Source organism: Curcuma longa, chromosome 11, assembly GCF_044706935.1.
Source record: "Curcuma longa cultivar G26 ecotype Majalengka, Jawa Barat chromosome 11, ITB_CL_G26_1.1, whole genome shotgun sequence".
Classification (NCBI taxonomy): domain Eukaryota; kingdom Viridiplantae; phylum Streptophyta; class Magnoliopsida; order Zingiberales; family Zingiberaceae; genus Curcuma; species Curcuma longa.
In genome coordinates this window covers 32,347,567-32,364,618 of record NC_133871.1, presented here as the reverse complement: position 1 = coordinate 32,364,618, position 17,052 = coordinate 32,347,567, and the positions used below count along the sequence as shown (strand labels likewise).

General features: G+C 37.3%; 3 protein-coding genes across 3 annotated transcripts; 1 reads left to right on the top strand and 2 right to left on the bottom strand.

Annotated features, from left to right (window-relative positions):
* The first annotated feature begins 5,510 nt into the window (after positions 1 to 5,510).
* On the top strand, positions 5,511 to 6,494 carry LOC141840388 (basic leucine zipper 23-like). The gene is made up of 2 exons (XM_074728362.1): positions 5,511 to 5,650; positions 5,767 to 6,494. Exon 2 carries the CDS (start codon positions 5,807 to 5,809, stop codon positions 6,485 to 6,487), a length of 681 nt encoding a protein of 226 aa, XP_074584463.1. The 5' UTR covers positions 5,511 to 5,650; positions 5,767 to 5,806; the 3' UTR covers positions 6,488 to 6,494.
* Positions 6,495 to 7,378: 884 nt separating this feature from the next.
* LOC141840387 (proteasome subunit alpha type-4) lies at positions 7,379 to 10,735 on the bottom strand. Its single transcript, XM_074728361.1, has 2 exons — positions 10,623 to 10,735; positions 7,379 to 8,330 (listed from the first exon to the last, which is right to left on the bottom strand). Exon 2 carries the CDS (start codon positions 8,327 to 8,329, stop codon positions 7,577 to 7,579), a length of 753 nt encoding a protein of 250 aa, XP_074584462.1. The 5' UTR covers position 8,330; positions 10,623 to 10,735; the 3' UTR covers positions 7,379 to 7,576.
* A 4,330-nt stretch (positions 10,736 to 15,065) lies between these two features.
* Positions 15,066 to 16,744, bottom strand: LOC141839815 (putative sugar phosphate/phosphate translocator At5g25400). The gene has a single exon (XM_074727646.1). The coding sequence runs from the start codon at positions 16,629 to 16,631 to the stop codon at positions 15,543 to 15,545; it is 1,089 nt and encodes a 362-aa protein (XP_074583747.1). The 5' UTR covers positions 16,632 to 16,744; the 3' UTR covers positions 15,066 to 15,542.
* Between the last annotated feature and the right edge of the window lie 308 nt (positions 16,745 to 17,052).

Genomic DNA, 17,052 nt, shown 5'->3' with positions numbered 1-17,052 from the left:
TTTCTTAGCATCCAACCAATCTTGACCTATCAGAATTTTTTTATTGTCTAACATTCAATCATCTTTGATCTGTCAGGATTTCACGCCTCATGCAAACTCTCTATTAGACTTTTGACTGCAAAATATCTAGTCAACTGTGATCCACTTAAATTTTTCTCTTGCCAATTAACATATTGATCGACTGTCAAATATCCAATCAACCTTAGCCTACTTGACGTCCAACTAATATATTAATCAATCTAACTCGACGTTGGTGAACTTTGACTAGAAGTCTATTACACCAACATTTACTTCTAGTAGTGGAACTATTGAATTTCAATCTATGTTGCTTACTTAAGTCAATGCATATAAAACGATAAAGATATCTATTGATGACTGAAAGAAGCTTTTGTTTTAAGAGAATCCTCAAACCTTGTTTCGACATATGACCAAGTTTGCGATGTCATATCATCATTGATTCTTCTGCAGAATTTGTTGATTGAATATATACTTCTTCTTCTTCTAATATTTTTCCTCTAAGCATGTATAAATTCGTAGCTATCTTCTCAACTTTCATTACCACAAGTGCGGCTTTGACAATCTTCATGATCCCATCTAACTGCCCCAAAGATAGTTGATTCTTCTTCAGACCTTTTACATGACACGCCTCTTGGATGGTACGAATTGGACCATCAAGCATTTTTAATTTGATGGTGATGGGAAAAATCCCAACAGATGGTACTGATACTGACCATCTTCAAAGCATGATCATTTCCCATAAAGACAAATCCTCTTGAGATTGGTTTATATTGATGAAATCATTCTCTCTAGGAAGTCATGTGCATGTAGCTCCCGAGTTCATAAACCTCACTTGCCACATTTGTAGCATTTGATATTCTTTTTTACTTCTAGACTTGGACCTACCATAATTTTGGTGTGCACTAGAACCACGCTCCTTTGATCTTCCTCTTGTCATTGATAATGCCTTTGCTTGTGAACTTGCCAACTTGTCCTCTTTGCTCTGGAGTCTATGTTTTTTGCTCCCAAAACAGCAGCTAAAACATCCTCAAAGACTAGATAGTCTATGAGAATATTATTGGTCAAGTTGATAATGATTTGATCATAAAAATTTGATAGACCATGAAGTAAAAACTCAGCACGTTCAGTTACATCTATCTTGTAGCCCAACTTTGAGAGCTTCAAAAATAGAGTATTCAAGATGTTGATGTGATCTATCACTGGCATTCCAAGAGGATAGAGTTTTCTCTTTAATAAGATCTTGTTGTATAGTGACTTTATCTCATACAACTTTGATAGAGTATATCAAATCTCTTTTGCAATGTTCATCTCCTCAACACTTGACAAGACTTCTTCAGCCAAATTAAGTTGGAGATTAGTCATAAAATTGTTCTTCATTTTCTTCCATTTGCTATCATCAATGATTTCCACTAATCTCTCTCTAATTGTCTTCAAGCAATCTTCCTTTTTGAAGAGAAACCTCCGTGTGATCTTATGATCAATGGTTTTTATCTGAAATCTTATATTCATGAAAACTTCGTGCATCGGAATGTCTCTATTAATAAAATATCTCAAGATAAGATAGGAATGATACACTAGTTATTTCATCTTTCACACTAATTTGATGTTGGAACATCGCATCTATAAAGAAAATCTTTTCTTCCAAGTGTATCTCAACGATTTTTTGGTGTTTTCTATCGAAAGAAAGGCAATGGAATGGAATGGAAAGGAAGGTTGGAAAGGTATCACTTCCACGTGTTGCTTCTCTTACTTTCTACTCCCATCCAACCTTTATGACAAATCGATAACAAAAAAATTATCCCACTGCAGCCCTAAAACAACGACAATGACTTTGCAAGACAAGCACCGAGTAATGCTGTCAAATCGGGCTGACCCATGATAGGAGCGGGCCGGTCATTTATAGAAACGGATCGATCGATCAAAACTTTATAAAACTTTATCATTGATCAAAGATTCTTCCTCGGGTCATATCGGGTAAAGTATCATATTAGTCCCCGGGGCAATGATGCAATGGTAGAATATTCGGATTGTGACCAAGCACCCGCGGTTCAATCACTAGCTACGGCGTATTTGTAAGAATTTTCTTTCAAATGGGGAACACAATCAAAGGATGTTGGACATCTGGATTGGCCGCCGTATGCGCTTCCCGATTTATCCTAGTGGTCGGTGGGAAACTATTGTGGGACCGGGCCGACCACCCCCAGAGATGTGGCTATTGGGATTATCATTTTTTTTATATTATCATATTTGTCCCCGAGGCAATGGTGCCGCGGTACTGTTGTCACCCAGACACCTGCGATTCGATTTATGACGTATTTGCAAATTTTCCTTTGGGGAGCGCAATCAAATGATGCTGGGTGTCTGGGTTGGCCGCTGCGTGTACTTTCCGATTTACCTTGGTGGCCGGTGGGAAACTTTCTGGGGTCGGACCGGTCACCCCAGCATAGTCAAGAGACTAACTGAGATTTATCATTTTTTTTAATAAAGTATCATATTTGAGTAGGGAGGAATGCTATGCTGCGCGATGAAGAATCCGTGATCCGTGCGCGACACCCGCGATCCACCACCGCTGTCGCCGCGCTGTCCGGCCACCGTCGGCCGCCGCCTCGGATGCGATCGACGCGTCACTCGCCGACGCTCCGTCCGATGTCGGATTCCGACCGGATAGTGGTCGGAATCCGACGGAATTCAGCAAAACAGGGTCGGCAGTGCGTGTGCATCATTTCCGACCAAATCGCGGTCGAATTCCGATCAAATCACGGCCGGAAATCTTCCTCGGCCGGTCTCCGATCGCGATTTGATCGGAATCCGACCCGATCGCCGTCGATAGTGGCGCATAGTGGGAGTAGCGTTTTCCGAAAAAATTACGTCGGATTCCGATCAGAATCCAGCGCCGACCGAAGCGTCGGCGAGTGGCGCGTCGATCGCGGCTGAGGCAGCGGCCGGCGGTGGCTGAACAGCACAGCGAGGGCGGCGACAACGGCGATGGGTCAAAGAGTCATGCACGGGTCGTGCAGGAATTTATCGCACGTCATAGCAAACTCGTCTGGGTAGGTACACATATAACTGTATTATTATAAGTACCAACTCTATATCTAAGTGATCATTATAGAAAGTGCCCCTATGATTATTTGAGGCCTCCTCTAACCTCCACTTGTGTCATGTATCATCTTTCTCCAATCCCTATCTACGTCCAATCAACCAGTATATCATCGTCCGTCCGTCCATCCATAGAGATCCCTATAAACCTGCCATGATGGCCCATGCGGTCTAACAGGGTGGCTTCGCGTTCTCATAGCAAGTTAGTCACTCCTTGTCCTCCATCGGCATGTAGGTATCTCCTGTTACCTTTGCACTCATCCTCCACTGCCACTGTCTCACCGGCCTCCTAGGTACAGTGATAGAGATCTTTGCCAGATAGGTACGAGGTATCATACTGCCATAGTAAGCTATCATTTGTGTCATGCTGATAGCATCTCCTATATGTCTTTGTTGCGATCATCTACCCCTTCTTCTCTACTCATCTGCGCTACCTCCTCTACTGCCCAGTCAACTTGTGTCTGATCCTCAAGCAATGTTTTTTCCCAAAAGTACAGCACGATCTAAGAAATGAGAAATGATACACTACATAAAAATATAAAAATATAGTATGAAAACTCAGTATGATACACAATAGAAAAAGCAAGACCTGAATCTCACATCCATATATATAGTATATCATGCTGCGTTTTCATACTGCGTTTTCATATAATGTATTATTTCTCCTAAGAAATACTCCCCAAAGGTGTAGCACGTTCTAAGAAATGCTCTCCATATCAAATGATGTTGCGATCTAGAGCCACAAACTAGTCAAACGTGTTTAATTTTATAATATTCAAATTTATTTAATAAGATAATATATTCGATTTAAAATAATTATTTAAATTTGATTTTATTTTAAATGTAGTCTCTCAATTTAAATTTGCTTATTATTTGAAATTTTTATTTTTTTAAATTTATTTGATAAATTTTTTATTGTTAAATATAATTTATAATTTTTTATTCATAAATATTAATAAATTGATCTTAAATTTATTTATTTAATTAATCTTTTATATATTTAACTAACATAAATATATTTTGATCTAAATTCAACCATTAATGGTTAATTTAATTAGTTACAGTCGTATTGTATTGTGATCCACAACCTCGTCACTTATTAAATTAAATAAGGGTAGAGTTATCTGTGGAGCGGGTCGGTACATTAAAAATGCATCATTCAATAAAACGGGTCATCTTGATAGATTAAAAAAATTCTTAATCAGTGCAATTTAAAATGGATTACAGATGAGACGATCAATCAAAATATATACATATATAAATATTTTATTATTTCATAAATACATATTTTTAAAAAAATTTATTTTATTTTCTTTTCAACTCAGTTGCACCGGTAGGTCCGTTTGGAATCGCATTGATCGGTTGAATTCGATTTTTAAATAAGTCAATGAAATTTTAATCTTAACCTCCTTAAATTATTTAATACGATGGATCACGGCTCAAACAAACAATGGTATAATCAAGTTAATTATTAAGATTAAATTAAATTATTTTAAATTTTTATTTAATATATGTAATATATTTTTATAATTTTATATAATTAATTTTTATTTTTTTTAATAAATTAATAAAACTTTCCTCTTTTCACATAAATATTTTACTTTCTCAATTTATTTCCCTTTAGTCTTTTTCCCTTTCTCCTTCCGTTAATAAATATTATCTCTCTCATCCAAACAAAAAGTGTATACAATGATTTTTAAGGTATAATTGAGTTAATTACGGTGGAATAGACTTATTAAATAAGTAAGGATTAAATTTTGATGAAATCAAGATAATATCGTCCGTTGTGATTAATTATAATTTCTCAATTTATCTTTCTCACAAATGATGATGACATCAATCATATAAAATCTTAGGGCGACGAATTTCACCTTCTACTAATTACTGTGTAAAACGACGGGACCCTAGACCTTGATCTATGGTCAGAGGAAGTTGCAGCGAGCACTCCGTTAGTCCGTTAAGCTCTCTAAAAAAACAGTTAGGGAGAGGAGGTCACGAACAGCAAGTGAGAGAGAGGAAGATCGGGGAAAGGAAACACAGTGAGAGGGGAAAGGAGTTTAATGGTGAAGGTTCTCAGTTGGGTGCTGGGCGAGGTTTCGTGGCGGCTTCGGCGAGGACCCAAGCGGCATGGCGGATGATGTGTCGCGGTTCCATGAGAAGGAAGGCGGTTGCAGTTCTTTTCGGCAGGAACGGGTGGAGCCCACCAGGCCAGCAGGGGGGTTTGTGATGGAGCAATAAATGAGAGGAAAAAAAACAGTAAAACATCAAATCACTTTGGTGGTCGCCCTCTCTTTCTTAGATTCTGATGGGAGGTGAAAGTTTGCAGGTTTGTCCCTTTGATATTTACCCTCCTCCGCTTTTGAAGCTTCTGGACCTCCTTGTCAACCCTTCCTCGGTTCTTTATCGTCAAGGTCTCATTTTGAAGCTTCCCATCGCTTCCTCGAGCTTGTTTTTGCTCGATCCAGCATCAAAGTTACAATCTTGCGTCTCTTGCCGCTGATTTGGATCCTCTACGGGAACCGGGGTTCTAAAAGTAAGCTCTTTCCGCTGTTCTTTGATCTTTCTTGCTGTTTCGGATCGGTGCTTGTTCTCGAGTAGAGAAAGGGTTTGTTGCTCCAGGAACTGGACTCCGTCGTGCTTAACCTTTAGGTTTTCGCTGTTTCCGGAGATCGATACGAGTGCAACGAGCATGGATGATGGAGAAGAGGATCTCTCGGACCGATATCTGTTGCCGAATCCGGAGATGGCTCAGAGCTTCGATGAGTTCTTGAAGAACTCGAGAACATGCACCCACACGCACACCTGCAACCCCCCTGGCCCCGCGGCCGCCGCCCACACCCACACCTGCTACCACACCCACACCCAGGTGTTCGCGACCGGCGTGGAGGAGAGAATTGGGGAAGACGAGATCAAGAAGTCACGGAAGCCCCTAGGAAACCGGGAAGCCGTGCGGAAGTACCGCGAGAAGAAGAAGGCCCATGCTGCCTTCCTGGAGGAGGAGGTCAAGAAGCTGCAGATCATGAACCAGCAGCTGCTCAGGAGGCTTCAGGGTCAGGCCGCGCTTGAGGCGGAGGTGGTCAGGCTGAGAAGCCTCTTGGTGGATCTCAGAGGAAAGCTAGACGCTGAATTGGGAAGCCTCCCAATTCAGAAGCAATGCAACCTCCCGGGTTTGCAGTACGACAGCCCCAGCCATTGCTATGTCGGAAACCCTGAGATCACTGATTGGGAAGCGAGTTGTGTGCCCCCGAACATCGATTGCCATTCCAACCAAGATGAAGGAATTGCTAGGCACAACTTGGAGATTGTTGGATCAGCAAATTCAATAGATGTTATTGGCTGTTTAGTCTCATCAACTTCCCAAACAGGGTGAATTCCAGATGCATTCAACTTTGGTTGTTATTGTCATATTTTTTGGACTCACCGGCAACAGAACCTTCAACATCTTGTGGCACAAGATGTAGGAAGAGATATGGCAAGGTTGCTGCAAGAATAATGTTACATTTTGTGTGTATAAAACCTGTGAAATTTTGTGTATGTAAACAATAAGAAATCTTTTCTCTTTTCTGACACAGTTTCAAACTTGAATACTGCTGAATTGTCCTCTGTTTCATATGTATAGATTTGGATCTTGATGAACAGAACGTATCCAAATATTAGATTGAAATGTTGGTAAACCCAATATTATTCTTTCATTATCTTGCTAGAAAAAAAATTGAATCATAAACTAATCTATAAGTTCAACAATAAAAAATTTTCTGTTGTGTTAATCAATACAAGTACAAAAATAATGAGTCATCGTTTATTTTATCCCAACTGTGTACTTGCAATGAGTTTACTTTTATTTCAGTGGATTATGTGACCATCACGTTACTTATTCTAAGCTGAACAAAAGCCTGATGTAGTTGACTTCGATTTTTTCTTTTTATCAGCCGTTCAGGTTTTGAATAAAATACAAAGGTCAGAAGTCAAGACAAATCACAATAACACCAACAACATTAGCATTTATCTTTGGACACAAAATACGACTTAAAAATTGATGAAGATCATTGAAACTTCAGATTGAAACAAGCAATGAATATATGATATAGTTATGACAGGCATATTAGTGAAAAAGACTTACTTTACATTGAATCCTTTAGTTTGTTTGGCTTCAGACCCATCAATCTTTGCCAAACCGAATTTTCATCAATTTATACTGCACAAAAATACGTGAGTAAAGTAGAAATACAATGCAGTAGCCAAATAACAGATTAGAGCAAACTTGGCAGGAAATCCATCATAATGCAGATTCAACTAAATATCGAAATGGCAATTCCTTCTAAAAAGGATAGTACAAATTTGAAATGTCCATGCATAATAAAGCAAATTCTCGACCAGCCAAACTTCTTGTGTAACTGTCATGACAATGGTCCATACAATATGCAGGTGCATATTACAATTCCCTTAAGAAGCACCAAACTCAAGTAGAGTCGGCGGCAACCTGAGTCACCCCATGTTTCACCAGCAACTTCTCCAGCGAATCTGGCTTGCATACCTGATACTTCACAGCGCCGCTAGGCTCCAGAAAGATTTCGACTAGTTCAAGCTTCTCTGATGAAAGACTCGTGCTATCCATTGTCTTGCTCAGTACCTTCAGAGCAAGCTGCACTGCTTCCTCCCTCATGATCTCATCCTTGTAATCTTGCTTCAGCATTGACTGTGCGGCCTGATTGTTGGCCCCGACTGCGGCCGCCTTCCATCCACTGTAATTACCACTAGGATCACTCATGTACAGCTGGAACCCATAATTCTTGTCCCAACCTGCAAAAAGGAAGGAAACACCAAAAGGACGGAGACCGCCAAACTGGGTGTAGCCCTGCTTAGTGTCACAAAGGGACTGAACCAATTGCTCTACGGGCATGGGCTCCTGGTAGGCAAAAGTGTACCGTTGGGCCTGAACTCGAGCAGTGTTGATCAGAATGTTGGCATCAGACATGATCCCAGCAACAGCACATGCAAGGTGGTCATCAATCTTGTACATCTTTTCAGTTGAGCGTGATGTCTGGAGGAGTTTGGACGTGACCTTCTTCTCACCAACTAAGACTACTCCATCTTGTGCCAAGATGCCAATAGCTGCCCCAGCATTGCCAATGGCCTCCATGGCATACTCAACTTGGTAGAGTCGCCCTTCAGGAGAGAAAATCGTTGTGCGACTATCGTAGCGGCGAGACATTCTTGCAAATTACAAGAGCAAATTATAAGAAAAGAGCATTAAAGAGGGTTACAGTTTGTTCCATGACAGGGGGCAAAAATAAAATAAATAATAAAGCACAAACATCACGGCATGACAACTAAGACAATATAAAATCGAAGAAAACGTGACATTTCAATAAAATGTCTTTGAAGACTAGTAATATATCATTACTGAACCAAGAGATGTACAATGATTGTTGCTTTCCAGCAATAGTAGCCAGTTCAAGCCAAAATTTTGCCAAGAATGGATGTTCTAGTAAAAAAAAGTCTAAACTATTTACCATGGAATAAGAAGCATAAGAAATCTCAACCTCAACAGAAGCATTTCATGCGGCTGCATATCTGTCTGCAAATGCATATGCAATGCTTCACCACACATGCCTGCATACTCATATCAACATATGCATGTACAATAGCATATTGGCTTAATTTTCAGCTGACTAACCTATCTCAAATTAATTTATTAGCACAACACAAACTAATATCTTTAGCATTGGGCTAGGCAAGAGAAAAATGATCAATCTGCTTTCATCAAAACATCAAAGAACTGAAAATTGAGAAGGAAAGAGATTTTGGCCATGTTTCCATAATGTAAGGATACAGCTAGGAAAAGAAAAGTGAAGCTATGAAAATTTTCATCACACTATTTTCCTTCCATCAAAGGAATCATGCCCTTATGACTATTTAAGAATTTACAATGAAACTGTACAAGTAGTATATGCATTGTTGGTAACTGTTACAAACTAGGCTATTATTTATGTAAGTGTAAATCTATTTTTATAAGCTTCTATTTGATTAATCCCTTACAAAATATTCAAATTATATTTTTATAAATTAAAATTAATATAAGTAAATTTGCAGTGAGCAACAATAACCCAACCACATATCTGCATACACAACTTTTATAACTTCGAAAACTTCTAGAGTTCTATCCGACCATGATGACCCAAGTAATAGACTGCCATTTTATATGCACTATTATCATTGTTATTATTACTTAACAGATTCCATGAGATCTATAGGTTAAGTAATATATGCTTGTAAGCTACTGACAAGATGTGCCCAGTACAAATAAAGATGCATAACGTGTATGAATCATCATCCAAAAAGAAGGCTATGAGATAGTACCTTTATGATTTATTTCTTATGATTTCAAGATAAATATGGAAAATACACACAAGAAAATCTTCTAATTTCCGAAATGCATTTACTACAATTTTAGAGTTGCTACTAATGAATTTAATTAGAAACAACAAAATACAAGTAACTTTCTTGCAACATATTCTTTGGTTATGTAAGGTTATTCATCATCTAGGCGATGACCAAATTTGTCGCCATTTGTGGTAATTTCTAAGAATATATTTCTTATGCTTCACTACCATCATATTCATGAGTTACCTCATGAAGATTAAGACTAATTTAATTATCAGTAAGCTTTCTCTTTCAAATATTAAATTTGTCACAATATGATTAATAAGTCTTTAAGGTTTCAGTAAAATGAATTATGAATGGAATACCTGTCCTCTGGGGGAAAAGAAAATAAGGTGCAAAGTCTATATTTTCAGCAAAGGGGCCTAAAAAAATTTAGTGGCATACTCATCTATGTTCATAAACTTGTTCTGCACTAAACTTGGCAATTCAAATTTGAAGCATGCAATCAATTTGCCTCATATTGGGTCAGAAACTTAAAAAAAAAATGAAGATAAGGAACGAACAACACTAAATAGGACACCCATATAGAGATATCAATATGGCACTGAAAACACATTAGAAGTTTTAAGATAATACTACGGTAATAAAAGATTGAGGAAACAATCAATCTAAGTAAATATTCAAATAATTAAATTTACAGTAGGAAAAGAAAAATGAACAAACAACAGTAAAGATCAAATTCACTTACCAAACTAAAGTAAATGAACTATATAAATAGGAAAATATTTAAAATGTCATACACACAGAGAAGAGAAAACAAACATTAGGAAGCACACATAAGATTAACCATTACAGATACATGTACAGGAAAACCATCCCTCAAAAAGAAATTTATCCACATACACACAAAAAAAAAAACATCTGGCTGATTAATTTTTTAGATTCCGAAAGATTAAAATATAATATGAAGAACGGTACAAAGGAAGATTTAACAATGAAAATTATGAACAAATTGGAACATATCATGGTTCCCGAACCCTAATTGTATGAAGAGAAAAGGGAAAACGGATGAGAAAAGTAACACTAACAAGGAAACAGTAGAAGGACGTCAAAAATTTTACCTTGATTGAATAGAAAACGACTCTTAACGATCTCTCGACTGGAAGACGAACAGATCGGAGAGTGGGAGAAAGGGGCAATAACCTACTCGAACCTGCTTGGACATCAAGAAAGGGTGGCGGCTGGCGAATGGGCTGTTATCGGATTGCACCATTAAACCGAATCGGGTGGAGCTGATGATCCGAACCGCAATAACTTCCCAAAACTTATGGATCTGACTTTTGAATGAAACAATAAGATAATTTGAAAATATGATATACGAATGATATAAATTAACAATTTATAAATAATTATTTTTTAAAAATTAATTGTATATTTTTAAAAATAATTGATCTACTTTTGTCACTAATTTTCAATAACTAATCTGTTACGGCATTGTTTAATTATTTTAAATTAAAAATTGGGCTGAATAGAGTTTTAAATGAATTAAGTGTTAATGAATAAGTTTGATATTTGATTTGATAAAAATTTATTTATATTTATTTAATACACATAAAATAATTAAATAAATAAATTTTAATAATTTATTAAATTAAATAAATAAATTTGAATATATTTATATTTAGCTTGTTAATTTTTTATGAACAAAAATTATGAATCCTCGGAGCTTGATGTGATGATAAACAATAGGATGTAATGAGGGTTCAATTTCCACACAATGCTTGAACCACTTGTGATGTTGGATCGTCTGTCAAAATCTATCTGTGCTTTTCAAATTTATCCTAGTCAGGGGCGGAGCTAGGATCTTGATTCAATGTAGGCACCAATATCATATAATTAATAAAATAATATATATATATATATATATATATATATATATATATATATATATATATATATAATCTTATAATTATAAAGCATTATAAAATAATTATTTTATAATTGTTCTTTTTGAATCTTTAAATTTTGAAACTTTTATACAATAGCTTTATTATTAACCATTAGAAATATATCCTTCTTTACATATACAATAAAACGTGAACATATCATCCATTTTGAGAACATCAATATAATATTGCTAAAAAACATTGAATCTTTTTTAAAAATGAATTTCAACCAACATTTCTCATACTTTGGAGTTGGTGTTTGTGTACTGTATCAAATCCATTGCATTCATAATATCCTAATCTTTCTTTTGTAATTTCGTTGATATTTTATTTAAAATTTCTAAAACATATTTCATTAAGTGTAGATTGAATACAAAATCAAATGAAAGTATTGACTCTAATAAATTAAATGTCTCAATTTTTAATCAAGAGAACTAGAAATATTATTTTAGAAGCATGTTTGGAGCTCTGTGCCATTTGTTTGTCCTTGCATTGTATAAGACTACATGCCCCATTGATCTCTATGATGGTTCTTTACCACCAAATAGGTAGAGGCAGCAACCACCAAGAACAACACAACCAAAACCAAGAGCTTAACTTCTACAACAAGAAGTAGAGAAAAAAAAAACCAAGAGCTTCAAAATAATCAACAAGAGCAGGTGAAAGTGACCTCTAAAGTTTATATTTAAAATCAAATGTATACTCAAATATTTTTCCATTATGGGCTCTCTTGATGGCATACACTACTCTCCTATGCCACCCCTAGCTTGTGAATACAAAATTATTTTTTTATTTGGGTCCACTAGTTGTGTAGATAAAGAATTACTACCAACCACTCAATTTGAAACTAACTAATATTTTTTTTATTTGATCTAAATCCCAGTGTGGGCAACCGCCTACACTGGGCCTACATTGGCTCCGTCCATGATTCTAGTGGTCGATGAAAAATTTTTATATAATTGAATCAGTTACCTTCAAGATTAATCTATTCATGAAAAAATTAAATAAATTTATATTATCAAACTCAATAATTAATCAAATAAATTTAAAATTTTAAAATAATATATAAACGAATCAAGCTAAATTTAAACCAAACTCAAGTTGCTGATGAGTTATTTTTTATTGATTAAATAATTTTGGTCAATATGATTTTTAAGATTTTTTTAAAGTTGTATTTTAGAGTAGATATTTTTTAAGATATATTGAAAATTAAATCTGACAAAAAACACATGATAACTATGTATATTTATTCTATGGATTTAAAGCAAGTTATTGATTTAAGAGGTCTTTGAAGTCAACTTTTGATTTTAGAATTTAAATTTCACAAAGACGTAACTATTAAATGCTTGTTAACTAAACCTATTTAATCAATCATTTAAAATTAAAATTACCACCTAAAAAACATTATTAGTGTTCAAGGATAAAAAAAAATCTTGGAAAATTTTTAGAAGGGCTCAATCATTATGTACTATAGGCGTTATATATCCTATGATATCTGAAAAATTAATATCTTTCTAGGAATTAGGCTATCTTAAAATAAATTATTGGCGTTATTCTAATCTTGCTGCCCCATATGATATATCATGATGAGACTCAAACATTAACTTCGGTAAAAAAAAAATAAAATCCATCATCCAGTGGTCCTACACAGTCGGCTTCACGATTATCTGTGAAGAAGTAATCAAGAAACTACAATTGACCACGATAGAAGAAAATATTACTTGACTTTGCTGAGATTCGATCATTGTTCACTTTAACAATTCTGTTCTATCATAACCAACTCAATTATGCTCCAGAAGTTACTCTAACATTAGCCATGTAATTGATGATGAAAATGCAAAGAAAGCCAGCAAACAAACGCAGCAAATTAAACAACAAAAACTAGCAATTTGCCATAAAGTCTGAAGAAGGTTTTGACTATTCTACCTGTTTCTACTATGAAACATGTAATTGATGATGGCAGCAGTCAGAACAGCTAAAAGGAATTGAATGCACGTTGCAACGCTGCACATTAGTGAAAATAGGTCAAAGAACAGTTCAAATCTAGAAGATTGCAAGCATTTTGTACTCTAAGAGTGATAGTTACTGAAAGGTGAGATACAAAACTAAGAAAAGATTTCAAAGCATTTGAATGAAAATGGCATCTCTATCTTGTTTATACTGAAAAGAAGAATAGTAAGTAAACAACAGTCACTTGTAAAAAAACAAAAAAAAAGAGTGAATAATTATGAAAAGTATAGCAACCAAAGAAGCATCAACAAAAGATACAATAAACATATTACAATCAACCTTATAGACCAAGACTAGTTCATGCTCATACTGGTTCACATGAATCAAAGAATTCATTACAAGTATATTGAGTATTGCACAAAATCAAAATTTTTGTTGAACATATATATATCACTACATCTGCAAAGTACATTATACCAAAAGTCTCATGTATGGTTGATGCAATAAATTACAAAATTGGTACGAAAAAGCAGGAGTAGGATTGTTAGATGAATCTCGATCAGTTTTGATCCTTTGGCTGCCATACAAACAACAATAACAAAACATCAAGTAAATTGTGAGCCTCAATCAATTATCAGATTATAGCTTGCGTTTGAATTCTAGAGTAATAAATCATAAAAAGTACATTACGTGAGACTGACACATCAGTGATGCTTGATAAGAGAACTAACAAATAATTAATTATATGCTCCAGCGCAGATTGATCCAGATGTAACCCCTTCAGTCATCACCAATCCATCTAAATCAATATGGATGGCCTAACACCGGGAGGAAAACAACTAAGCAACTTACAATGTTTATTCAGCTTTATCCAAGAAAATACCTGCCATTTGTTACTTTAGAAGACTGTTTAATCTCGATCTCATTAGTTAACATCAGATGAGACAGGCATTTTGTGGGTAAAGAGAAATTCTTAACTTCATCTATTTCAGTGACCATAAGTTTACAGTGAAAAAAAACCACTAAACATTCTTTACTCAAAGATTAGCAAACTGTAAAAATATGACCTTTTTTTTACCAATCATAGCATCAATACCAGGGATGTTACGGGAAATCACATCACAGCACATCCCTATCCCTTTCCGTTTCCTCAACTCTGAGAGGTCTCAGATTCAGTATCCTAGTAAACTACAAATACAAAATCAAGAAGCATCGCATTTAGTAAGCAACCATTAGTTATATTGTTTCAATATATTTTAGTAAAATAAATGTATAAGTAGCTATAACTTCACACTAGCATCCCTCAGGAATACTTGATGAACATCATTTGTTGTATCAGTAGACAAAAACGTGTTAGAAGTTATTGCTTCAAACTTTGATATCCTGAATAGAGAACATGATGTGAATATTCACTAATTTAAAAGAAACAAATATATATACACTATCATAATTAATGCACATTGCACACCAAATAAATGTTGTCAACTTCGATTGGAAGTTTCATTTGAATAAGCAAAATTAACGCATCAGTACAGAATTTCTGAAAATATGAAACAAGAAATCAACAAATCAGTATATCATCAGAATTACAGGTATTTGAGATCGTTTCAACATGCAAATGAATTATCCAAGCTAAAGTGCAGAGAATAAAACCAATAAACAATGGTATGACAAAAATAAATAAGATTTTCATTCTCATTCAAGAGGAGGCAAAGGAAAGCTCCTACATGCTCCGACATACAACACCAACAATAATGTAAACATACAGAATAGTGGCCAACCCTCCAAAGAAGATTGATTCAAACAAATACAAGCTAGCCTAGTTTGATACTTCCAACTCAAACTGCAGCTACAAAATATCTCCCTGCTTTTCCTGTATCTGACAGAGGTGAATCTGTCACAATCAGTTTCCGATCCGCCATAAATGCCAATTCATGGATAATAACTAGAAAAATAGGATAAACAATGTCAAAAGGCAATAAAGATCTTTGTTTTACTTTTCTTTTCTCTTTGAATCTTCCCTTTCCTCCTCATTACCAGCAGATTGCAGTACTAGAGATAAATAAGCTAACGAAGAGATTCATCAGTAGTACTTAAGTAGAACCGATCTAATCCTAGCAGAACGTACAGTCATGGAAATACAGATCAAGCATGGGTGTCACCCTTTCCGGTTTCTCCAGAACCATCGATTTGCTCAAGAAGCTTCCCAACCTCCGCGTCCGCTTGGGCAGCCTTCTTCTGCGCCTCCTTGGCCTTGAGCGCCTGCAGCTTGACGTGGTTGTAGTAAGCGACCCCGAGGAAGGCAATTGCGTAACCAAAGAGGTTAACAGCAGTCACAGTATCCCGAATCACGGACCAGGAGAAGGCGATGAGGAGCCAGTCCTTGACGACTCCGGCGACGTTCATAGTGAGTGCGGAGGTTTTTCCGACTAGGAGGAAAACAGCCAGATTGAGAGCGAAGGCACAGACGGAGTTGGTGCCAAAGACGAGGAGATCAGGGCGGAGGGAAGCCGCGGAGCGGGCGCGGAGGACAGGAAGCTCGACAACGGACCAGGGAATGAGGAGGAAAGCGAAACAGCAGGGAGCGACATAGTACAGAGAAGTAATTGGGTTGAGCGAGATTCCCTTGGATGTGAGCAAGATCTGGATGAGGACAAGTCGGGTGGCCTCGAAGGCGACGGCGCTGAGCTGGAGACCAACGCCGGTAGCATTGAAGCGCGCCTCGCCGTAGGCAGCGATCGCAACGCCGAAGGAGATGGAGAGCATGTTGAGCATGGAGGAACTCTGAAAAGTCTCCTTGTCAAACAGTATTCCAATAGAGTAGACGGCGACAGGCATGAGGGCCTTGAGCATCTGGATGAAGGAGACGGAGAGGTAGATGTAGGCGGAGTTCGAGAACCAGAGGGAGAGGGAGTAGAGGGCGCCGATGGGGACGACGGAGGAGAAGTAGAGCGCCCGGGACATGGCCGGCGAGGACGGAGGATCGACGAGGCGGAAGACGCGAACGAGGAGGAAGGCGAGGGTGGAGCAGAAGGCCATATGGATCATGGTGAGCGAAATGGGGAAGGGCCATCCGTACATCTTGGGATCCAAGATGTACTTGTTGTAAACGATGACGGTGAAGCTGAGGAATATCCAGATCGCGACGTAGGCGTACGAGAGCAGCACCTTCCTCAGCACTCCCTCGACCACCGCCCCTCCGGCACCGGCGCCGCCGCTGCCCCCGCGACCCATTCTAACGACGCTCCCCTCCTCCGCCTCCTCCTCCGCCTCGCAGTATCGCCCCGATCAATTGGACTCCGAGACGCAGATCTGGAAGAAGGATGAAGGGCGAGACGGGATTATAAAAGCGGGCCACAAATTTGCAGGAGAGGAGCACGAATTTAATACTGGAGCGGAGGCTAAGGGGAAAATGTTAACGGACCCCCTGAAGTTTGATTAAATTCTCAATTCTTCACATTTATATTGAGAAATAATGACGAACCGAATTGAGGATCGAATAAAAGAAATAAAAGGCGTGAACTGAGATTATATAAGAAAGAAGGGGTGGATACGGAAAATGAAGGAACAAGACAAAAGGTGGGGGGAGATTGCAAACTTTCGCCGACGTGTGACGAGGGTTAATCACACCGACACGCGGTTAACCAAGACGGCC

Coding starts and splice junctions, on each gene's coding strand:
- LOC141840388 (XM_074728362.1), top strand. CDS start 5,807: ATGGATGATGGAGAAGAGGATCTCTCGGACCGATATCTGTTGCCGAAT.
- LOC141840387 (XM_074728361.1), bottom strand. CDS start 8,329: ATGTCTCGCCGCTACGATAGTCGCACAACGATTTTCTCTCCTGAAGGG.
- LOC141839815 (XM_074727646.1), bottom strand. CDS start 16,631: ATGGGTCGCGGGGGCAGCGGCGGCGCCGGTGCCGGAGGGGCGGTGGTC.